Genomic DNA, 25,544 nt, shown 5'->3' with positions numbered 1-25,544 from the left:
AATTAAAGTAAATCTAATTACTAATATTATAGCCTAATCATATTATAATTAGCCATTTGCTCTGAGGATTAATATATCACATATATATAGTTGCATACGTATATTCTCTGTATGTATTAAAGGACCAATTTACAAAATGACTGAGTTAGGCACTCAGGTTTGTAGAATAAAGATCTTAACCTGAAATGTTTTGTTTAGTTAAAAATAAAGCTGCACTACTTTTAATTCTATTCTTACTAAAAACTTTTGTCTAGTTTCATATATGGTACACATTTATTTCTAAAAAAATTATGTCTATATTGCAGTATTGTCTCCTACATATACATTTTACTAAGTAGCATCTATAAATTTGCCACATTCATGTTTATGCTCTTTAAAAGTATGTTGGTGTGGCAAAAACTAAATTCCTCCAGATTTTAAACAAACAGGACTTCTTTGATTCCCAACGAATTATAAACTTGAGTTTGGCCTTTGAATATGAACATGAAACAGTTCTTAAGTTTTGGCTAATTTTAGACATTTGATAAAAATAGACTCAATCTGTTAACTCTGTAATCTGATTTTTCAGAAGTTCATTATGCTTGAATAATTGATGACTGAAATGAATTATTTGCCACCTGTAAATTAAAATGATTGATTTTCATTACTTTTCCTTCATTTTCTGTTAAAGAAAATCAAATCAGATTTCCACAACTGAGTTATTAAGTACGGATTAACATTTCTTAGAATCTATTTTTTGGAAGAAGTTGCTTGGTTATCATTTCTTAACTTGGGTGTCAAAATCCCTTATAAGTAAGCCTTTGGGTTGCTGCTAATGTTAAAAAGTCTCATATTAGATGTCTTTTCAATACTTGAGCTTGGTATTTTTATATTGGGTCATTTCTGGAGAATTTGTGTAAGGATACATTTGTAAATTTTTTGAAGGGCAAATGGGAATTATTTTCTAAAGCGTCTTCTCTCATTGTAAGATGTGGTCTTTTCACGATTTCAAACATGTAGGTAAGTTTAAATCAGTACTTTTCAAGCAAGCAAATTATGAACACTGAGTATCATACATTAAGCTCTTAAAATGCAAGACATTACTTATTTTTAAAAAATTCACTATTATTAAATATGACTTTTCTAAAAGTGGCAATAAAATCATATCTAAATCTATTAGATATATAATATGTATAGTATACATCTGTACAATATATCATAGGGAGTCATATTATTTTTAATAAACATATCCTTATTTATATGAAGACATTCTCAAAATAAATGATTGATAAAAGTCCTTGCAATATGAGCTATACATATATTCTTAATATATAAAATAACAGCAAAACTTGAAATATTAATAAGGTCTTATACCCTTTATCTTTTATGCCTAAACAAATTCAACCTAGTATTTTTAGCATTGAGAAATTGATACCCCAAAACAGTTCATTTATATACTACTTTATTAATAGATGTATTTTAAGATACATACTAATTGAATTTTATTCAAATTAAATGTGTTTAACTTTCTGCAGAAGAGTCAGAATTCAACTATTGAGATACTTTTCTATTGGAATATCTCCTAATGAATTTCACCCTGGCAGACAATTTTACTTTAAAAATTACAAAATATTTTATATTACACAAGTGAATTAATATTAAATTCACAGCTTTTGAAGAAGATCAATAAAATGAACAAACATATACTACCACTCAGGTTAAAAAGTAGAACATTACCAATACCTTTGAATTATTTTGTGTGCTCCTCCTCAATTATATCCTTTCTCTTCCTCAGAGGACACCACAGTCCTAAAGACATGTTTTTACAAGGTCCTTGACTTTCCTTACATTTATACCACATGCATACTTAACCCTAAGCAACATATTATTTAGTTTTATCTGTTTTACATATTGTACTATCATTATTTTGTGACTTGCTTTTTTTTAAGTTAATATTATACTTTTAAGATGTATCCATGTTGATGCATCAGAAATAGTTCATTCATTTTCATTACTGTATAGTATTCCAGTCTATGAATATTCTACAATAAATCCATTCTCCTATAAATAGACTTTGGAATATATTGAGTTTTTGTTTTTGCTTTCATAAACAATGAATATATGTCTCCTGGAGCACATGGACAATGTTCTTTATGATAAATGCATGGCCTCATAGGTGTGCACATATTAAACTTGACTATGTAACATCAGATTGATTTCCAGAGTAAAAGTATATAAACGTAACTGTCTACTCAACATCCTTACCAACTCTTGATATTTGTCAGATTTGTTTTTAAATTTGTTAGCAATCTCTTGGGTATAAAATTCTATTTCATTGGAGCTTTTATTTACATTTTCTTTACAAGCATCTTTCCCTATTTATTGGCCATAAGTATTTCCCCCTTGGTAATATGTTTAAAAGTTTTTTTAAAACAATTTTTTTCTATTGTATTTTAAAAAACAGATTAGTAGGAGTTCTTTATTTATTCCAGTACCTAATCTTTGTCCATTTTATGTGTTGCAAATATCTTCTCCCTCTATTTAGATTATTTTCCCATTTTATTGTATAGTGATTTTGGAATTTGGCAATCTGTTTTAATTTTATTTTTTTATAGTTCATGTATTTTTATGTCTTGTTAAAGAATCCTTTGATGCCTTTATATTCTCTTGTAATTTTGCTGTGGATGTTTTAAAGTTTAATCTCTTATATTTAAGCCTTTAGTTCACTTGGAAATGATTTTTCTGTATGATGTGAAAGAGGGATTTCAGTTCCATTTACTGACTAACTTATTATTTCTTCATTGACCTATAAGTTTTCACATTTTGGGAGAAGGGGTATTAGATTCTGTGCTCTATATTCTGTTCCACTAGCTTGTTTGTCTATCTCTATACCACTACTACCCTTCCTTTTTTTTTTTTTTAACATCTTTATTGGAGTATAATTGCTTTACAGTAGTGTGTTAGTTTCTGCTTTATAACAAAGTGAATCAGTTATACATATACATATGTCCCCATATCTCTTCCCTCTTGAGTATCCCTCCCTCCCACCCACCTTATCCCAACCCTCTAGATGATCACAAAGCACCGAGCTGATCTCCCTGTGCTATGGGGCTGCTTCCCACTAGCTATCTATTTTACATTTGGTAGTGTAGATATGTCCATGCTGCTCTCTCACTTTGTCCCAGCTTAACATTCCCCCTACCCGTATCCTCAAGTCCATTCTCTAGTAGGTTTGTGTCTCTATTCCAGTCTTGCCCCTAGGTTCTTCATGACCATTTTTTTAGATTCCATATATGTGTGTTAGCCTATGGTATTTATTTTTCTCTTTCTGACTTACTTCACTCTGTATGACAGTCTCCAGGTCCAACCACCTCATTACAAATAACTCAATTTTGTTTCTTTTTATGGCTGAGTAATATTCCATTGTATATATGGGCCACATCTTTATCCATTCATCTCTTGATGGACACTTAGGTTGCTTCCATGTCCTGGATACTGGAAATAGAGCTGCAATGAACATTTTGGTACATGACTATTTTTGAATTATGGTTTTCTCAGGGTATATATGCCCACTAGTGGGATTGCTGGGTCGTATGGTAGTTCTATTTTTAGTTTTTTAAGGAACCTCCATACTGTTCTCCATAGCGGCTATAACAATTTACATTCCCACCAACAGTGCAAGAGGGTTCCCTTTTCTCCACACCCTCTCCAGCATTTATTGTTTGTGGATTTTTTGATGATGGCCATTCTGACTGGTGTGAGATGATATCTCATTGTAGTTTTGATTTGCATTTCTCTAATGATTAATGATGTTGAGCATTCTTTCATGTGTTTGTTGGCAATCTGTATATCCTCTTTGGAGAAATGTCTATTTAGGTCTTCTGCCCATTTTTGGATTGGGTTGTTTGTTTTTTTGTTATTGAGCTGCATGAGCTGCTTATAAATTTTGGAGATTAATCCTTTGTCAGTTGCTTCATTTGCAAATATTTTCTCCCATTTTGAGGGTTGTCTTTTCATCTTGTTTATGGTTTCCTTTGCTGTGCAAAAGCTTTGAAGTTTCAGTAGGTTCCATTTGTTTATTTTTGTTTTTAATTTCCATTTCTCTAGGAGGTGGGTCAAAAAGTATCTTTCTGTGATTTATGTCATAGAGTGTTCTACCAATGTTTTCATCTAACAGTTTCATAGTGTCTGGCCTTACATTTAGGTCTTTAATCTATATTGAGTTTATTTTTGTCTATGATGTGAGGGAGTGTTCTAATTTCATTCTTTTACATGTAGCTATCCAGTTTTCCCAGCACCATTTGTTGAAGAGGCTGTCCTTTCTCCACTGCATATTCTTGCCTCCTTTATCAAAGGTAAGGTGACCATGTGTGCATGGGTTTCTCTCTGGGCTTTCTGTCCTGTTCCATTGATCTATATTTCTGTTTTTGTGCCAGTACCATACTGTCTTGATTACTGTAGCTTTGTAGTATATTCTGAAGTCAGGGAGCCTGATTCCTCACACTCCGTTTTTCTATCTCAAGATTGCTTTGACTATTCAGGGACTTTTGTGTTTCCATACAAATTGTGAAATTTTTGTTCTAGTTCTATGAAAACTTCCAGTGGTAGTTTGATAGGGATTGCATTGAACCTGTAGATTGCTGTGTGTAGTACAGTCATTTTCACAATGTTGATTCTTCCAATCCAAGAACATGGTATATCTCTCCATCTATTTGTATCATCTTTAATTTCTTTCATCAGTGTCTTATACTTTTCTGCATACAGGTCTTTTGTCTCCTTAGATAGGTTTATTCCTAGATATTTTAATCCTTTAGTTGCAGTGGTAAATGGGAGTGTTTCCTTAAATCTCTTTCAGATTTTTCACTGTTAGTGTATAGGAATGCAAGATATTTCTGTGCATTAATTTTGTATCCTGCTACTTTACCAAATTCATTGATTAGCTCTAGTAGTTTGCTGGTAGCATCTTTAGAATTCTCTATGTAGAGTATCATGTCATCTGCAAAGAGTGACAGCTTTACTTCTTCTTTTCCGATTTGGATTCATTTTATTTTTTCTTCTTCTCTGATTGCTGTGGCTAAATCTTCCAAATCTATGTTGAATAATAGTGGTGAGAGTGGGCAACCTTGTCTTGTTCTTGATCTTCGTGGAAAGGGTTTCAGTTTTTCGCCACTGAGGACGATGTTGGCTGTGGGTTTGTTATATGTGGCCTTTATTATGTTGAGGAAAGTTCCCTCTATGCCTATTTTCTGGAGGTTTTTTATCATAAATGGGTGTTGAATTTTGTCGAAAGCTTTCTCAGCATCTACTGAGAGGATCATATGGTTTTTCTCCTTCAATTTGTTAATATGGTGTGTCACATTGATTGATTTGCGTATGTTGAAGAATCCTTGCATTCCTGGGTTAAACAACACTTGATCATGGTTTATGATCCTTTTAATGTGCTGTTGGTTTCTGTTTGCTAGTATTTTGCTGAGGATTTTTGCATCTATGTTCATCAGTGATATTGGCCTGTAGATTTCTTTTTTGTGGCATCTTTGTCTGGTTTTTGTATCAGGGTGATGGTGGCCTCATAGAATGAGTTTGGGAGTGTTCCTCCCTCTGCTATATTTTGTAAGAGTTTGAGAAGGATAGGTGTTAGCTCTTCTCTAAATGTTTGATAGAATTTGCCTGTGAACCCATCTGGTCCTGGGCTTTTGTTTGTTGGAAGATTTTTTTTTTTTTTTTACATCTTTATTGGAGTATAATTGCTTTACAATGGTGTGTTAGTTTCTGCTTTATAACAAAGTGAATCAATTATACATACACATATGTTCCCATATGTCTTCCCTCTTGTATCTCCCTCCCTCCCACCCTCCCTGTCCCACCCCTCTAGGTAGTCACAAAGCACTGACCTGATTTCCCTGTGCTATGTGGCTGCTTCCCGATAGCTATCTATTTTACATTTGGTAGTGTAGATATGTCCATGCCACTCTCTCACTTTGTCACAGCTTACCCTTACCCCTCCCCATAGCCTCAAGTCCATTCTCTAGTAGGTCTGTGTCTTTATTCCTGTCTTACCCCTAGGTTCTTCATGACATTTTTTTTCCTTAAATTCCATATTTATGTGTTAGCATACAGTATTTGTCTTTCTCTTTCTGACTTACTTCACTCTGTATGACAGATACTAGGTCCAACCATCTCATTACAAATAGCTCAATTTTGTTTCTTTTTATGGCTGTGTAATATTCCATTGTATATATGTGCCACTTCTTCTTTATCCATTCATCTGATGACGGACACTTAGGTTGTTTCCATCTCCTGGCTATTGTAAATAAAGCTGCAATGAACATTTTGGTACATGACCCTTTTAGAATTATGTTTTTCTCAGGGTATATGCCCAGTTGGGATTGCTGGGTCATATGGTATTTCTATTTGTAGTATTTTAAGGAACCTTCATACTGTTCCCCATAGTGGCTGTACCAATTCACATTCCCACCAGCAGTGCAAGAGTGTTCCCTTTTCTCCACACCCTCTCCAGCATTTATTGTTTCTAGATTTTTTTATGATGGCCATTCTGACCGGTGTGAGATGATACCTCATTATAATTTTGATTTGCATTTCTCTAATGATGTTGAACATTCTTTCAGGTGTTTGTTGGAACTCTGTATATCTTCTTTGGAGAAATGTCTATTTAGGTCTTCTGCCCATTTTTGGATTGAGTTGTTTGTTTTTTTGTTATTGAGCTGCATGAGCTGCTTGTAAATTTTGGAGATTAATCCTTTGTCAGTTGCTTCATTTGCAAATATTTTCTTCCATTTTGAAGGTTGTCTTTTCATCTTGTTTATGGTTTCCTTTGCTGTGCAAAAGCTTTGAAGTTTCATTAGGTCCCATTTGTTTATTTTGTTTTTATTTCCATTTCTCTAGGAGGTGGGTCCAAAAGGATCTTGATGTGATTTATGTCATAGAGAGTTCTGCCTATGTTTTCCTCTAAGAGTTTGATAGTTTCTGGCCTTACATTTAGGTCTTTAATCCATTTTGAGCTTATTTTTGTGTATGGTGTTAGACAGTGATCTAATCTCATACTTTTACATGTACCTGTCCAGTTTTCACAGCACCACTTATTGAAGAGGCTGTCCTTTCTCCACTGTACATTCCTGCCTCCTTTATCAAAGATAAGGTGACCACATGTGCGTGGGTTTATCTATGGGCTTTCTATCTTGTTCCATTGATCTATCTTTCTGTTTTTGTGCCAGTACCATACTGTCTTGATTACTGTAGCTTTGTAGTATAGTCTGAAGTCATGGAGCCTGATTCCTCCAGCTTCGTTTTTTTGTTCTCAAGATTGCTTTGCCTATTCAGGGTCTTTTGTATTTCCATACAAATTGTGATTTTTTTTTGTTCTAGTTCTGTGAAAAATGGCAGTGGTAGTTTGATAGGGATTGCATTGAATCTGTAGATTGCTTTGGGGAGTAGAGTCATATTCACAGTGTTTTTTCTTCCAATCCAAGAACATGGTATATCTCTCCATCTATTTGTATCATCTTTAATTTCATCAGTGTCTTATAATTTTCTGCATACAGGTCTTTTTTCTCCTTAGGTAGGTTTATTCCTAGCTATTTTATTCTTTATGTTGCAATGGTGAATGGGAGTGTTTTCTTGATTTCACTTTCAGATTTTTCATCATTAGTGTACAGGAATGCCAGAGATTTCTGTGCATTAATTTTGTATCCTGCTACTTTACCAAATTCATTGATTAGCTCTAGTAGTTTTCTGGTAGCATCTTTAGGACTCTCTATGTATAGTATCATGTCATCTGCAAACAGTGACAGCTTTACTTCTTCTTTTCCGATTTGGATTCCTTTTATCTCCTTTACTTCTCTGATTGCTGTGGCTAAAACTTCCAAAAGTATGTTGAATAAGAATGGTGAGAGTGGGCAACCTTGTCTTTTTCCTGATCTTAGTGGAAATGCTTTCAATTTTTCACCATTGAGGACAATGTCGGCTGTGGGTTTGTAATATATGGCCTTTATTATGTTGAGGAAAATTTCCTCTATGCCTACTTTCTGGAGGCTTTTTATCATAAATGGGTGTTGAATTTTGTGAAAAGCTTTCTCTTCATCTATTGAGATGATCATATGGTTTTTCTCCTTCAATTTGTTAATATGGTGTATCACATTGATTGACTTGCTTATAATGAAGAATCCTTGCATTCCTGGAATAAACCCCACTGGATCATAGTGTGTGATCATTTTAATGTGCTGTTGGATTCTGTTTGCTACTATTATGTTGAGGATTTTTCCAGCTATGTTCATCAGTGATATTGGCCTATAGTTGTCTTTCTTTGTGACATCCTTGTCTGGTTTTGGTATCAGGGTGATGGTGGCCTCGTAGAATGAGTTTGGGAGTGTTCCTCCCTCTGCTATATTTTGGATGAGTTTGAGAAGGATAGGTGTTAGCTCCTCTGTAAATGTTTGATAGAATTCGCATGTGAACCCATCTGGTCCTGGGCTTTTGTTTGTTGGAAGATTTTTAATCACAGTTTCAATTTCAGTGCTTGTGATTGGTCTGTTCAGATATTCTATTTCTTCCTGGTTCAGTCTCGGCAGGTTGTGCATTTCTAAGAATTTGTCCAGTTCTTCCAGGTTTTCCATTTTTTTGGCATAGAGTTGCTTGTAGTAATCTCTCATGATCTTTTGTATTTCTGCAGTGTCAGTTATTACTTCTCCTTTTTCATTTCTAATTCTATTGATTTGTGTCTTCTCCCTTTTTTCTTGATGAGTCTGACTAATGGTTTATCAATTTTGTTTATCTTCTCAAAGAACCAGCTTTTAGTTTTATTGATCTTTGCTATCGTTTCCTCCATTTCCTTTTCCTTTATTTCTGATCTGATCTTTATGCTTTCTTTCCTTCTGCTAACTTTGGGGTTTTTTTGTTCTTTCTCTAATTGCTTTAGGTGTAAGTTTACATTGTATATTTGAGAGGTTTCTTGTTTCTTAAGGTAGGATTGTATTGCTATAAACTTCCCCCTTAGAACTGCTTTAGCTGCATCCCGTAGGTTTTGGGTCATCATGTTTTCATTGTCCTTTTTTTCTAGGAATTCTTTTATTTCCTTTTGATTTCTTCAGTGATCTCTTGGTTATAAAGTAGTGTATTGTTTAGCCTCCATGTGTTTGTAATTTTTTACAGAAATTTTCCTGTAATTGATATCTAGTCTCATAGCATAGTGGTCGAAAAAGATACTTGATACGAATTCAATTTTCTTAAATTTGCCAAAGCTTTATTTATGACCCAAGATATGATCTATCCTGGAGAATGTTCCTTGAGAAGAATGTGTATTCTGTTGTTTTTTTCTGTTGTTTTGTCCTATAAATATCAATTAAGTCCTTTTTGTTTAATGTATCATTTAAAGTTTGTGTTTCCTTATTTTTTTTCATTTTGGATGACCTGTCCATTGTTGAAAGTGGGGTGTTAACGTCCCCTACTATTATTGTGTTACTGTCTATTTCCCCTTTTATGGCTGTTAGTATTTGCCCTATGTATTGAGTTGCTCCTCTGTTGGGTGTATAAATATTTACAATATTTATATTGTATGTTAAATATATATAATTAATTATTATTATAAAAATTAATTATAATTAATTATATTGTATATTAAATATATATATATTAATATATATGTTATATATTCTTCTTGGATTGATGCCTTGATCATTATGTAGTGTCCTTCTTTGTCTCTTGTAATAATCTTTGTTTTAAAGTCTATTTTGTCTCATATGAGAATTGCTACGCCAGCTTTCTTTTGATATCCATTTGCATAAAATATCTTTTTCCACCCCCTCACTTTCAGTCTGTATGTGTCCCTAGATCTGAAGTGGGTCTCTTGTAGACAACATATATACAGGTCTTGTTTTTATATCTATTCAGCCAGTCTATGTCTTTTGGTGGGAGCATTTAATCCATTTACATTTAAGGTAGTTATTGATATGTACGTTCCTATTACCATTTTCTTAATTGTTTTGGGTTTGTTATTGTAGTTCTTTTCCTTCTCTTGTGTTTCCTGCCTAGAGAAGTTCCTTTAGCATTTGTTGTAAAGCTGGTTTGGTGGTGCTGATTTCTCTCAGCTTTTGCTTGTCTTTAAAGGTTTTAATTTCTCCATCAAATCTGAATGAGATCCTTGCTGGGTAGAGTAATCTTGTTTGTAGGTTTTTCTCCTCCATCACTTTAAATATGTCCTGCCACTCCTTTCTGGCTTGAAGAATTTCTGTTGAAAGATCATCTGTTAACCTTATGGGGATTCCCTTGTGTGTTATTTGTTGTTTTTACCTTGCTGCTTTTAATATTTGTTCTTTGTATTTAAGTTTTGATAGTTTGATTAATATGTGTCTTGGTGTGTTTCTACTTGGATTTAACCTGTATGGGACTCTCTGTGCTTCCTGGTCTTGATTAACTATTTCCCATAGTAGGGAAGTTTTCAACTATAATCTCTTCAAATATTTTCTCAGTCCCTTTCTTTTTCTCTTCTTCTTCTGGGACCCTTATAATTCGAATGTTGGTGCATTTAATGTTGTCCCAGAGGTCTCTAAGTCTGTCCTCAATTCTTTTCATTCTTTTTTCTTTATTCTGCTCTGCAGTAGTTATTTCTACTATTTTATCTTCCAGGTCACTTATCCGTTCTTCTGCTATTGATTCCTTCTAGAGAATTTTTAATTTCAATTATTGTGTTGTTCATCACTGCTTGTTTGCTCTTTAGTTCTTCTAGGTCCTTGTTAAATGTTTCTTGTATTTTTTCCATTCTATTTCCAAGATTTTGGATATCTTAATATTATTAGTCTGCATTCTTTTTCAGGTAGACTGCCTATTTCCTCTTCCTTTGTTAGGTCTGGTTTGTTTTTGCCTTGCTCCTTCATTTGCTGTGTGTTTTTTTGTCTTCTCATTTTGCTTAACTTACTGTGTTTGGGGTCTCCTTTTTGCAGGTTGCACGTTTGTAGTTCCCGTTGTTTTTGGTGTCTGTTCCCAGTGGCTAAGGTTGGTTCAGTGTGTTGTGTAGGCTTTCTGGTGGAGGCGGCTAGTGCCTGTTTTCTGGTGGATGAGGCTGGATCTTGTCTCTCTGGTGGGCAGGTCCACGTCTGGTGGTGTGTTTTGGGGTGTCTGTGGCCTTCATATGATTTTAGGCAACCTCTGTGCTAATGGATGGGGTTGTGTTCCTGTCTTGCTAGTTATTTGGCATAGGGTGTCCTGCACTGTATCTTGCTGGTTGTTGAGTGGAGCTGGGTCTTTGCATTGAGATGGAGATCTCTAGGAGATTTTCACTGTTTGATATTACATGGAGCTGGGAGGTCTCTTTTGGGCCAGTATCCTGAACTTGGCTCTCCCACCTCAGAAGTACAGCCCTGACACCTGGCTGGTCCACCAAGAGCCTGTCATCTATGCGGCTCAGAATAAAAGGGAGAAAAAGAAGAAAGAAGGAAAGATGAAGATAAAATAAAATATTTATTAAAATAAAAGAATTATTTAAAAAATAATTTTTAAGTAGTTAAAAAAAAGAAGAAAGAAAGTAAGAAGAGAGCAACCAAACCAAAAAACAAATCCACCCATGATAACAAGTGCTAAAAATTATACTAAAAAAAAAAAAAAAAAAAAAACTGACGAGAGAACCCTAGGACAAATGGTAAAAGCAAAGCTATGCAGACAAAAATCACACACAGAAGCATACACATACACAATCACAAAAAGAGAAAAAGGGAAAAAAATATATATATCATTGCTCCCAAAGTCCACCTCCTCAATTTGGGATGATTCGTTTTCTCTTCAGATATTCCACAGATGCAGGGTACATCAAGTTGATTGTGGAGATTTAATCCGCTGCTCCTGAGGCTGCTGGGAGAAATTTCCCTTTCTCTTCTTTGTTCACACAGCTCCTGGGGTTCAGCTTTGGATTTGGCCCTGCCTCTGCATGTAGGTCGTCTGAGGGCGTCTGTTCTTTGCTCAGACAGGACAGGGTTAAAGGAGCAGCTGATCTGCGGGCTCTGGCTCACTCAGGCCCTGTGGGAGGGAGGGGTACGGATGCGGGGCGAGCCTGCAGCGGCAGAGTCTGGGGTGACATTACACCAGCCTGAGGCACGCCGTGTGTTCTCCCGGGGAAGTTGTCCCTGGATCACAGGACCCTGGCAGTGGCGGGCTGCACAGGCTCCCGGGAGAGGAGGTGTGGTTGGTGACGTGTGTTTGCACACAGGCTTCTTGGTGGCGGTAGCAGCAGCCTTAGCATCTCATGCCCATCTCTGGGGTCTGCGCTGATAGCTGCGGCTCACGCCCGTCTCTGGACCTCCTTTAAGCAGTGCTCTTAATCCCTTCTCTTCACGCACCAGGAAACAAAGAGGCAATAAAAAGTCTCTTGCCTCTTTGGCAGTTCCAGACCTTTTCCTGGACTCCCTCCTGGCTAGCTGTGGTGCACTTGCCCCCTTCAGGCTGTGTTCACGCCACCAACCCCCGTCCTCTCCCTGGAATCCAACCTCCGAAGCCCGAGCCTCAGCTCCCAGCCCCCGCCTGCCCTGGCAGATGAGCAGACAAGCCTCTCGGGCTGGTGAGTGCTGGTCGGCACCGATCCTCTGCGGGAATCTCTCCACTTTGCCTTCCGCACCCTTGTTGCTGCGCTCTCCTCCGTGGCTCCGAAGCTATCCCCGTACTCCACCCACAGCCTCCGCCCGCGAAGGGGCTTCTAGCGTGTGGAAACCTTTCCTCCTTCACAGCTCGCTCCCACTGGTGCGGGTCCTGTCCCTATTCTTTTGTCTCTGTTTATTCTTTTTTCTTTTGCCCTACCCAGGTACGTGGGGAGTTTCTTGCCTTTGGGGAAGTATGAGGTCTTCTGTCAGCATTCAGTAGGTGTTCTGTAGGAGCTGTTCCACATGTAGATGTATTTCTGATGTATTTGTGGAGAGGAAGGTGACCTCCGCGTCTTACTCTTCCACCATCTTGAAGCTCCTCCTACCCTTTCTTAATGAATACAGTTGTACACTATACACATATCAGGTAGGGTAAATATCTGACTTCTTTGTCATCTTCAGAAGTAGCTTAGTGTTTAATGAACTGTTGCTCTTCCTCAAATATTTTAGATTGGCTTGCTAACTTCTGTAAAATGATCCCTATTGGTATTTATATTGGAATTGTATTGAATCTGTATTTCAATTTGTGGAGAATTGCTGTTTTAATTCAGACAATTTTTACCCTTCTGCTGAACGCACAAGAATCTTAGCATATGTTCATAATTTAGATCATTACTATACCAATTTACATATGCTCTCTATGCCCAGTATTTTAATTCTCTTCTTTTAGCCTCATAAATTGACAATATTATCATTGGATTGCATACAGGTAGAGTTTGTTTAGATTCATCCTTCTGATTATCATTTTCTTGGTTTATCACTATTTCTTGCAATTTGGCCCTTTACTTTGAGATTATTTTCTTTCCTTCCAAAGTACATCCTTTAATGGGAGTCTTTGACAATAAAACTCTGTTTTTTGATTGGTGTTCCCTCACTTGAAAGAGAGCTTTGTTGGATATAGAATTTTAGATTGACAGCTATTTCTTCCAACATTTTAGAAGTGTTATTCCACTGGCTTTTTGTTTTCAATATTACTGGTGAATAATTAGCTGTCAGTGTGATAGTCATCTTTGGGCATAGTCTGTCCTTTTTCTTGGTCTTTGGTTATCTACTGTTTCTCTCCTATGTGACTAGGTTTGGATTTCTTTTTATTTATCTCTTGGGATTCACTGTGTTGTCTGAATTCCAGCCTATCTCCAATTCCTGGAATTTCTCAGCTTTTGTTGCTTTGAATACCTTCTCTCCACTATTCTTCACATTATCTCCATGAAAAAACTGTAATTGGACATAAAGTAGACATTCAATTATTCAGCAAATATTTTGAGCACTTACTATGTGCTTATATCTACAGATATGTAAGTAAACAAACTGATGAAAATCCTTGTCATCATGAAATTTAAAATAGAAGGCACAATATATTAGAAGGTGATAACAGCTAAAGGATAAGAAGGATCAAAGTGCTAGGATGGGGAGGGTTGTCTCCTTCCTTTTTGAGTTGAAACATAAAAAGTTTCAAGTATGCCTCATATAGCATTTTCTTTTTACCTCCTATAAACTTCATTGTCCCTTCTTAACCTTTTTCTTATATAGTGTTATACCCAGAAACGGATGTAATCTTTCAGGGAGGGTCTCACAGAGCAGAGTACAGAGTCACCAAAACTCCTGTTAAATAGCATTCTGTAATTCTTTTAGTGTTTGGAGCTGTTTGTATGAGCTCCTTTGTTTAAAGTCATTTTAATTACCAATTTTAAAAGACCTTGACATTTTTCATCTACATAATACAGAGGTCAATTTAAATGATCTCCAAGACCTCTTCCAGTTTCAAAATACAGGTAGAGTCAGATCTGGCTTTTGTGAGGCCAGAATATCATGCAGTTGGAGGCGGGTTTTATGTAAAAAATATTAATATTACAAATACAAAACTAGGCACAGAGTTTTGCAAGGGACCTGTACAAATGAGTGGTCCGAAAGATTAACCTTCAATAGCTTAATGAAAATTCTACATTGTGACACATATTAATGTATATTAGATTTGCTTATATGTGAAATATCTCTCCATTTTTTGCTTTTAAGTAAACATAGATTACAATAATAAATAGATTTATAAGATGAAATAGTTTATACTGAGATGCATATACATCATGCTTCAAATATCAGCCTTTGGATATTTCATGTCCCACAGTATTCCATGAGCAATCTGCTGCCAGTGAACAAATAGCCTTTAATTCAAATTGTCAGCTTTGAGTTTTTCAATGTGTTTTGGCTTGTAATATTTCCTCTTCTTGTGCTCATTTATAATGAAAACAGACAGTTACAATTTTGCATTAAGTCACTTATTCATATTTCATATTACTAGAATTTGAGGGGGACTTTTGAGAGGAAAATGACATTTTCAAATAAAAAAGTAAAAATATTTTTAAAGTAACAAAACAACTCAAGACATAACCATGAAATTCTGAATCCAGACCTATGTCTTATGAATATATATATATATTTCTATCCTGATTTTTACAATGTCCTCGGAACTGAGAGTTCTTTTGAGAACAAAGTTTATTATAGAGCAATATGGAGTAATTACTGGAAAATAAATTGGCAAATATTTTGAACTTTATATTGAATAGCTTTTATACTTCACATGAGTAGCACCCCATATAATATGATATTGTATCACCCCATATACATCTATGATAGCAACATATAATTTTGATTTTTCCCTAGATGTGGATGGGTAGAAACCCTCTTTCTCTGCATGGAGCCTACTTGTCATAATTTCCCATGGTCTTTTCAGGAAAGTGACATGGGGAAAAGGAACATATATTAGGATTTTTCTTTCCCTGAAATATTTCCAAGTTGACAACCCCTAAGTTTTCCATAGCAAATAGGTATGGAATAATATTTTGGTGAAATTGACCCTATTCTAATTTGTGTCATAAAACTGAAACAGGTTAGTACTTTATTCTTAAATCTGGGCTTAGTAATTCACAAGAGATTGTTAGTATTTCTCAAATAGAGTCCAGGGGCCATCTGGATTGCAATTACTATTGGTGTTTCTTAATGATATCATCTCAGGCGTATGCACTCAGAATCTTGTAGATCAGTGAGTAGAGGGGAGTGACCTGTATTTTTATAAGTTCCCTATGTCATGAATATTCAGTTTGGGAACCACAGTTTTATATCATGATGCCTAACACATGACATGCATACCTCCACTTCCTTATTGCAGACATGAATACAAGGCTAACATAAAGCCACACACTAATACACAATGCAGTGCCAACCAGGCAGCAAGTTGGCTTGCAAGATTAAGTAGCCTCTCCTGGAACTTTTCTATACAGACAGTGCTCTTAAACAATATTATCTTTAAAAACATAGTTAAGAATTTGGGGAAAAACACTGATATTCTTTAAGTTGCAAATAGATGTCAGAAAAATTTTGCATAGAATATTGAATATAAGGCTTAGGGCAGAGTAGAAGACAAGTTTGAATTCTTGATGGTGTCAACTCTGGAAACCATATTCATCATAACAAAAAGTAATCAATGAAGAAAAAAACATGAAAAGAAGATACAGTAATTCAAAGGGCATAGTAGAATGAGGTCATTAAACAACGCTTTATGATTCCATTTAGTAGCTTCTGAAAGTTTAAATGTGCATAGTGTAAATTATGACCCTAAATATCTAGAAAATAATAAGAAAATAATGTATGAGTAATTTCATACATTAGGTTCAAGGCAGTTTGTTACATATTTTAGAAATTTCCTCAACCAAGGAAGTTAACCTAAAATGAGGGCATTAAATGTAAATTCTTGGCTAACTGACAAGAATTAGCTGGAATAATTTTTATTAAATTTTATTTATTTTTTAATTTATTTTACTTTTGGCTGCGTTGGGTCTTCGTTGCTGTGCACGGGCCCTTCTCTGGCTGCGGTGAGCAGGGCCCACTCCCCACTGCAGTGTGTGGGCCTCCACTGAGGTGGCCTCTCCCATTGCGGAGCATGGGCCCCAGTAGTTGTGACATGCAGGCTCAGCAGCTGCGGCTGGCGGGCTCCAGAGCACAGGCTCAGCAGCTGTGGCACATGGGTCCAGTTTCTCCGTGGCATGTGAGATCTTCCCGGACCAGGGCTCAAACCCATGTCCCTTGCACTGGCAGGCAGTCTCCCAACCACTGCACCACCAGGGAAGCCCTGGAATAATTTTTAATCTTAGGATTTCAGATAATCATTTTTACAATCCATACTTATTTTGCCTCATTCTTCTATTACAATACTATTTATTGAAGACATTAGTAGTGGTCAATATTTGCACATTATCTTATCATTATACTCTATAAAATCAAACTTTTTGTAATATGACTATTTTTTATGTAGTGAATTTAGAACTAGAGGATATTGTCAAATGATTCCTATTAAATGACATTTTTCAATTTTTATTAAATACCTTTGATAATTAAGTTGTATGATAATTTCTGAACTAGTAGATCAAAATATTTAAAAATATATTAAAGTATATTAAAATATATATTTATTGCTTTTTTGATAACTGCACAGGCTGGAATCTGTAAGGAATCACATCCTTACTCATATAATAGAAAAATGATGACTTATTAGTGTTCTAAAACAAAGAAATCCTTTTGCAAAAATAATTTTGGCCATTCTTTAAAAAAAAATTTACTATGCTAACATTAGCACATAATCATAAAAATCTAGTTAATATTTTATGTATTTTTAAAAATAAAATCATTGTGGAAATCTGATGATTAAAAAATTTCTTTGAAAAATGCATCACCTTATTTTCTATTTAAATATTAATAAAATTAATTGTTTTGTGTGGATATGTTGACCTAATAGACTAGGTAAGCAGTTTCAGAGGCATTCTTTAAGAGGAATTGCCTGTGACAAACTTATCATCAATTTTATGGCCAAATTAAAGCAATTTTTAACACATCAGTTCCAAACTTGCTCTTTTTCTTACTGGAATCCTTGGAACAAGCACTGGATTTGGAGCCAGGAGACATTACTTCCAGTCATGGCTTATATTTGGTTAATTATGATTATAAAGAAAAATCAATGTGGTTAACTAAGGATAGTGGACGAAGTTGTTTGCAATCCTGTGAACATCTGGAAAACAAATACTTACTACTTAAATATACTAGTCATGTTTGTGTGAAGAAAGAACCTGAAATGGATTGGTTAAAATAGAGGCACACAATTTTAAAGATGACTATACCACATATTTGCAGTTAGAACATTCAATTATTTCATTGTCAAGAATAAAGATTCTCCCCTCCCTTCTTTTTTGTAAACCATTACATCAAGGACCACAATAGTGTTTCATCTAAAAAGCAATTTAAGGTAGGAAAATGTGCTGAGTGCTTCTATAGACTTTAATTATAACTTGTAATAAGAAACATTTTAATAGTCCTTGTTTAATTAATTCCAAAATATTTGAGTCTCCTTAAACTTTACTGTAAAAATAACATGGAATTGTTTTGGGAATGTTACTTTAAAAGCAATCACTTTTTAACTAAATAACTGTGTACTGCTAGTTAAATGTCACTATAGTAGTGTGTTGGGAGTATTTTGCCACCTTTGTTAAAAGACTCCTTTACAGAAAATCTGACAGCTTCTTTGCCCTTATTTTTAGTTTGACATCAAATCTTCAGAATCCTAAAGAAGCTTGACCGATGATTAAATGATGGCTTGTTAAGACGTGATAACTTAACTGTATTAAAGAGTAGATCTCTTTTCATAGTTTACAATGTAAGCACTGAGATTTATTTAACTGTATTAATGTTTTCTATTTAAATATATCTAAGTCATTCTAGCTTACCTATATCCATAGTACTAACATAAGTTTTTGTCTAAGAGTAACTTTTAACTCTAATCTTTTGAAATTTTTTAAGTTTATTTCTAATGATTTTCACTTTCTCAGGCACATGGTAATTTAGATTAATCTTTATTGAAATATGTTCTTTTTAAATTATTCCTATCATTTTGTAAAGGAATATTCTTCAGTTTTTCCCACTTTTACTTCATTTCTTGATATTACACAATCATGTATTTCTTTCATCCCCATACTTGAGAGGCTATGTAATAATTTAAACTTTATTCAGCTAGATTATAAGGGAAATAGAAGAGAATTTGCAAATTAGCTTGATTTTATCTTTGTTCAATCACCTATCTACACTGTTTGCATTATATATTTATTTTGGCTGAATATAGTTAATTTTGTCTTCTGTCAGGGCTGCTCATCTTTTTTAGTCCAACCCTATGGAATAGCTGGGGTAAAGATTTTATGAATCTCAATTAAGTAATATTATGGTAAAGTTACCTGAACTGTCACAAATTACATTAGCAGAAATGAATTAATTAACTTTACACTAAAGATAGAGTAGTAGAATAAACAACATAGGAGAGTACACTGCCTGTGGTATTGGATTTAAGAATTTCTAAGGTCTCCATCATTCATTGACACATGGCAAGGAAATCTGTTAGAAATCAACTTCTTCCAGTTGGCTCTTCAGAGTTTTCACAGGTATTTATCATTATCAAGGCTCTGACATATCAAATATCAATGATAGATGATAAAGAAAATCTCAATCAGTGGATATGTCTGTGAGAGACCCCCCCAGTTTTGTAAAGTATTAACTTTCATAGAGAGGTAATATTTATTTTTCTTGTAGAATTCCCTATGCTTAACATACTTTTGAAACACATGCACTTGGTTGAAATCTGTTTTAAATTGAACATCCTATGTTTACCCTCATATCCCCAATATTCAGGGATACAGGGCACTATTATCAGAAGTAAGTAAATAGGTATGAAACTGCAACTACTTTGATAAAGAGAATTTTTTTTTAAGTCTTTGGTAAAGAATTAGTGAGTTACTATCAAAAATTAGATTGACCCTATTTGTAATGCATATGAGTGGAAAACATTAACAGATAATGAAATTTCCCATTTGATAGAGAACAGAAGAAAAAAACCTTAAAAAGAATTTAAGAAAAATATAAACAAATCTTATAAAATATTTGTGTATTTGTCATTTTTAGAAAATAAATGATGGAAGTAATTTCATGATAATATTATTATATGTCTTTATATTTTTTTCTCTTCCAAATCACATGGTTATACAGAAGTTTAGCTCAAGAGGAGAAATTCTTCTTGTGTTATTTAAATACCTTTTCATCTTTACAACCCAAAGACTATTTCATGATATCCTATTTTAAGTAATGCTAATTCCCCAAAAGTGTATATGTTCCAAAAGTGAATTTAAAATTCCAAGAGGATTCACTGCCTGACAATCTGATTTTATATTTCTGTCCTTTGTTGTTTATTAAAACTCCATTTGTGTTGATGACTGCTCGGGATTCTGAGAAGCAGTTAGTCTCCCAACTAGTGAAAGGCAAGTGCTAGTGGCCTACACTTGTTTTTGCCCTTAACTATTCAATTCTCAGATATTGACCAGTGGAACAAGGTAATTGAGCAACTAGGAACACCATGCCCAGAATTCATGAAGAAATTGCAACCCACAGTAAGAAACTATGTGGAGAATCGGCCCAAGTATGCAGGACTCACCTTCCCCAAGCTCTTTCCAGATTCCCTCTTCCCAGCGGACTCTGAGCACAATAAACTCAAAGGTAAGCCTTTCAGGGACAACTTCAGAACCACTATGTGGGTGATGGGCAAGCTATAGAGACATCTTTCTTTAACTTGAAATACCTCAATTTAAAGAGAGGTATTGTTAAAAGATCTTCTTTACAAAGGGGGAGAAGCCAAGGATTTTAAAATTGCCTGGATATTCAGAGAGAAGGTTACTAATAAAGTGTGTAATAGTGGTGTGGGTTAAACTATTCCATGGGACTTATTAAAATCTTAAAATTATTTTGCAGTGCTAACTCTAAAAGACCAATGTAATATACATTGAAATAATTGTTTCAGTTCTTTTTATTACCTGGAAAATACTTTCAACACAAGTTTTTAGTTGTCAAATCTTAGAGCTATAGATGTTTGAGTTTTCTTTGCATTTTATGGAATGCTTAACCACCATTTTTTCATTTTAAAATGATAAATGGGATTTTTTTACCTACACATTTTGTATTCAGTGTAAACATTTTCATTAATAAGTAATTTTTCTACTACTATGTCTGCAGTTATGAACTTTAGTAACAAATCTTAATTTCTTCACCAACAAAACTGGGATTATAATGCTTGGTTATAGGACTGAATAAACTTGGTAACGTATAAAGTGTAATATAAATAATATTCTAATTCTTATTTTAACTTAGGACACTTTAGAGAATGTGATTTTGAAGCAAATTTGATTTTTTCCACTGCCGGAGCTGAAATCCTACCCCTTAAAATCTGTGTGAACTTAGGCCAGTTATCTCATCTTTCTGTACCTCCTTTAACAAATGAAAGTAGAAAGTTTATACTTGGGAAGATTAGCTGACTAATTTGTCAAGCACTTAGAACAGTGCCTGGCTCACAGTAAGTGCTCAGTAACTATTAGATATAAAAATACTAATAAATATTTATTAATAATAAAATAATTATTATTTTAGGTGGATCTATACATTATCCCAGAAAAGGACACATGCTTGTGAAATTTTATACCAAATGTTCAGTGGACAGTTAACTACAGATTTAACTTTCAGACTTAATTTATAGCTAATATAGACAAAAATGAGATGGAGAAACTTATTTCCTCCAAACTTTTATCTGATGGATTTTAAATGCACAGCATTGTTTCTGTGTTTGTGACCCTTTTGTTGCACAGTTGGGTTTCTTCTTTTAACTACCACTACCGGCTCTCTGAATGACAACAGACTAAATTATTACTAAATCTACTGCATTTTTTTTAACATTTTTATTGGAGTATAATTGCTTTACAATGGTGTGCTAGTTTCTGCTTTATAACAAAGTGAATCAGTTATACATATACATATGTCCCCATATCTCTTCCCTCTTGCGTCTCCCTCCCTCCCACCCTCCCTATCCCACCCCTCTAGGTGGTCACAAAACACCGAGCTGATCTCCCTGTGCTATGCAGCTGCTTCCCACTAGCTATCTATTTTACCACTAGCTATTTATTTTATGTTTGGTAGTGTATATATGTCCATGCCACTCTATCACTTTGTTACAGCTATCCCTTCCCCCTCCCCATATCCTCAAGTCCATTCTCTAGTAGGTCTGTGTCTTTATTCTTGTCTTACCCCTAGGTTCTTCATGACATTTTTTTTTATCTTAAATTCCATATATATATGTTAGCATATGGTATTTGTCTTTCTCTTTCTGACTTACTTCACTCTGTATGACAGACTCTAGGTCTATCCACCTCATTACAAATAGCTCAATGTCGTTTCTTTTTATGGCTGAGTAATATTCCATTATTATGGAATATTGGAGTAATATTCCAGTATATATGTGCCACATCTTCTTTATCCATTCATCCGTTGATGGACACTTAGGTTGCTTCCATGTCCTGGCTATTGTAAATAGAGCTGCAACGAACATTTTGGTACATGACTCTTTTTGAATTATGGTTTTCTCAGGTTATATGCCCATTAGTGGGATGCCTGGGTCATATGGTAGTTCTATTTGTAGTTTTTTAAGGAACCTCCGTACTGTTCTCCATAGTGGCTGTATCAATTAACATTCCCACCAACAGGGCAAGAGTGTTCCCTTTTCTCTACACCCTCTCCAGCATTTATTGTTTCTAGATTTTTTGATGATGGCCATTCTGACCAGTGTGAGATGATATCTCATTGTAGTTTTGATTTGCATTTCTCTAATGATTAATGATGTTGAGCATTCTTTCATGTGTTTGTTGGCCATCTGTATGTCTTCTTTGGAGAAATGTCTATTTAGGTCTTCTGCTCATTTTTGGATTGGGTTGTTTGTTTTTTTGTTATTGAGCTGTATGAGTTGCTTATAAATTTTGGAGATTAATCCTTTGTCAGTTGCTTCATTTGCAACTATTTTCTCCCATTCTGAGGGTTGTCTTTTCATCTTGTTTATGGTTTCCTTTGCTGTGCAAAAGCTTTTAAGTTTCATTAGGTCTCATTTGTTTATTTTTGTTTTTATTTCCATTTCTCTAGGAGGTGAGTCAAAAAGGATCTTACTGTGATTTATGTCATAGAGCGTTCTGCCTATGTTTTCCTCTAAGAGTTTGATAGTTTCTGGCTTTACATTTAGGTCTTTAATCCATTTTGAGTTTATCTTTGTGTATGGTGTTAGGGAGTGTTCTAATTTCATACTTTTACATGTAGCTGTCCAGTTTTCCCAGCACCACTTATTAAAGAGGCTGTCTTTTCTCCACTGTATATTCTTGCTCCTTTATCAAAGATAAGGTAACCATATGTGTGTGGGTTTATCTCTGGGCTTTTTATCGTGTTCCATTGATCTATATTTCTGTTTTTGTGCCAGTACCATACTGTCTTGATAAATCTACTGCTTTTAAGAGCAACATCAATTGTATGCAAAATGAGAAAGTGCTAATACCCCAGGTGGAGATTTTGAAGAATGTATGTCTTTATGATGCTAATTGACATGTCAGGCAAAAGTAATCCCTTCCTATTAAGTCACTTATAGTATAACAATACAGAGGCCACAATCCTTGATTAAATTATTTGATATAATGCAAACACTTGTAGAGAAACTACTCAGTAAAATGCCATGCTTCATTATATAATTCCAACCTTCTTGGGTTTATTTTTTGGCTTTTTAATTCAGTTTGAACCTGTACAATTATATTACTTTTGCAAATAATAAAGTAGAAGATGTGCTACACACACACACACACACACACACACATACACACACACACATACACACACAATGGAATACTACTCAGCCATAAAAAAGAATGAAATTTTGCCATTTGCAGCAACATGGATGGACTTGGAGAACATTATGCTAAGTGAAATAAGTCAGACAGAGAAAGGCAAATACTGTATGATATCATTTAAAAGTGGAATCTAAAAAATACAACAAACTAGTGAATATAATAAAAAAGAAGCAGACTTACAGCTATAGAGAAGAAACTAGTGGTTACCAGTGGTGGGGGTGGGGACAGTGGAAATATAGGGGAAGGAAGTGGGAGGTACAAACTATTGGGTGTAAGATAGGCTCAAGGATGTATTGTACAACACGGGGAATATAGCCAATATTTTGTAATAACTATAAATGGAAAGTAACCTTTAAAAATTGTAAAAAAAAATTTTTAATTAAAAAAAAAACTAGGTTGTGTATTTACAATTATTAAATTATAATTGTAATATAAAATCAGCAAATTATAAAGAATTACACAAAGAATCAAAGGGATGAATTTATTCTACTGTTATTAAAGAGTGTAAGACATTTACTTTCAAATGAAAGATGAAGAATTAAAACCTTTTCTTCTTCCTCATTTTGTTCCCTACAAGCAGTATTGATCCTTGTTTCTTAGTAAGATGATTTGGTGTTACTGTCGTTCATGTCCCTATTGATGAGGAGACCACCCCAACCCCCCTGACTCTTTCTAAGAGCAGAAACATAGCTGGATTTGACGGGAGAACCTGTGGGACTGTGTGAGTCTGGGTATAAAATCAGTTACAAATCAAAGAGATCTTTGAACCAATGACATAAACCAGTACAGCCCCGTTAGATCATGACAGGGTTATTAACAATGAGAAAGGTTAATTATTGAAAATTAATGTATATTTCTGTACTTTTGTTACTCTTGTGAACTTCACAGTATCAGTTTGGAATTAGCAGAAATTAAATTTCTAGAATTGAGATCTCCAGAAAAATGACTAATAAAGAAATCTTCCAGTCTAATTTAACTAGCAATTTTTATAAATATATAATTAGTATAAATAAATATATAAAAAGTATTTTATTAAAATGTAACAACACCAGAGATTATAATGTCATAAATTGCTACATTTTAACTGTAGTACAATCAAAATTATGAAAAAACACATAAAACTAGAAGAGAATATATTAATAATGAGAGTGATTGCCTGTGGGGAAGGTGGGTTTTTCTGGATTTTATGTTTTATGTGATTTCCAAATTTTTTATAATTAACCCATATTTCCTTAATAATCAGAAAAAATTGATAATTAAAAGTTGATACATATTCATGGATTCAAACACATTGCCTTTTTCCTAATTTAGCAAACCAATTTAGATTTTGCTTTCTTTAATTTGAAGTTTTACTATATATTTGGAATAAACTGAATATTTTCACCATAAAAACTTGCAAACCAGTTTGTATCTGTATTTTCTTGAAAATTTTATGTATTTTTAGAAATTTTTAGAGTGTCCTTTAGCAATGTTATTAAATAAATACACTTAATGATTATCACCGTGTAATTTTTTTATATCCCTAGCATCTCACACTGTACCTGGCACAGAGTAGACAATATGTATTTTATAAACTAAACATCTCCCACATCAATTTGGTTACTAAGTCTTGTGGATTCTTTCTCTCAAATCTGTCCCCTCCTCTCAATTCTTGAAGCTTCTGCTCCCGTTAAAGTCCTCATCATTTCTCCCATCTTCAAAAAGTCACCCCTGACCTCCTTGCCTCCCTCTAGACACTGCTTTATCCTTTTCCGCAGCTCAGAAAAGTTTTAAAATGAGCAGTGTACACTCACTTTGTTTCCATTTTTAAAACTTCATTCTTTTAAATTTATTTTTAACTATGCAAGCAATACATGTACATATTTTCTTCTCCTCAGAGGTAACTATGATTTTCAGTTTGTTGATTATCCCTGCAGACCTTTCTATGCATTTATATACATAAATAGAGAGACAGGGAAATGTTTGTTGTGTTATTGGGAAGGGACAGATTTATACAATGGCATCAGGATCTATGGTTCAGCCTGCAAATTTTTTTTTCACTTAAGACCATGTCCATGTGAGTCCATATAGATCTACCTTATTCTTTTAAACTGCCAAATATAATTGATACAGTTGTACCATAGCTCATTTAGTTGCTCTA

The 25,544-nt window shown here is 34.4% G+C and overlaps 1 protein-coding gene across 13 annotated transcripts in view; it reads left to right on the top strand.

Annotated features, from left to right (window-relative positions):
- The window catches only part of MAPK10 (mitogen-activated protein kinase 10), a 361,784-nt gene that overhangs the window by 281,677 nt on the left and 54,563 nt on the right, over positions 1 to 25,544 (top strand). For all 13 annotated transcript variants that reach the window (XM_060299612.1, XM_060299611.1, XM_060299614.1 and 10 more), the window contains one exon: positions 20,013 to 20,195. In XM_060299612.1, the coding sequence (XP_060155595.1) occupies positions 20,013 to 20,195 (183 nt within the window). The remainder of the gene's footprint in view (positions 1 to 20,012; positions 20,196 to 25,544) is intronic.

Source organism: Globicephala melas, chromosome 5, assembly GCF_963455315.2.
Source record: "Globicephala melas chromosome 5, mGloMel1.2, whole genome shotgun sequence".
NCBI classification, from domain to species: Eukaryota; Metazoa; Chordata; class Mammalia; order Artiodactyla; family Delphinidae; genus Globicephala; species Globicephala melas.
This window is presented reverse-complemented; position numbering and strand designations above follow the sequence as displayed.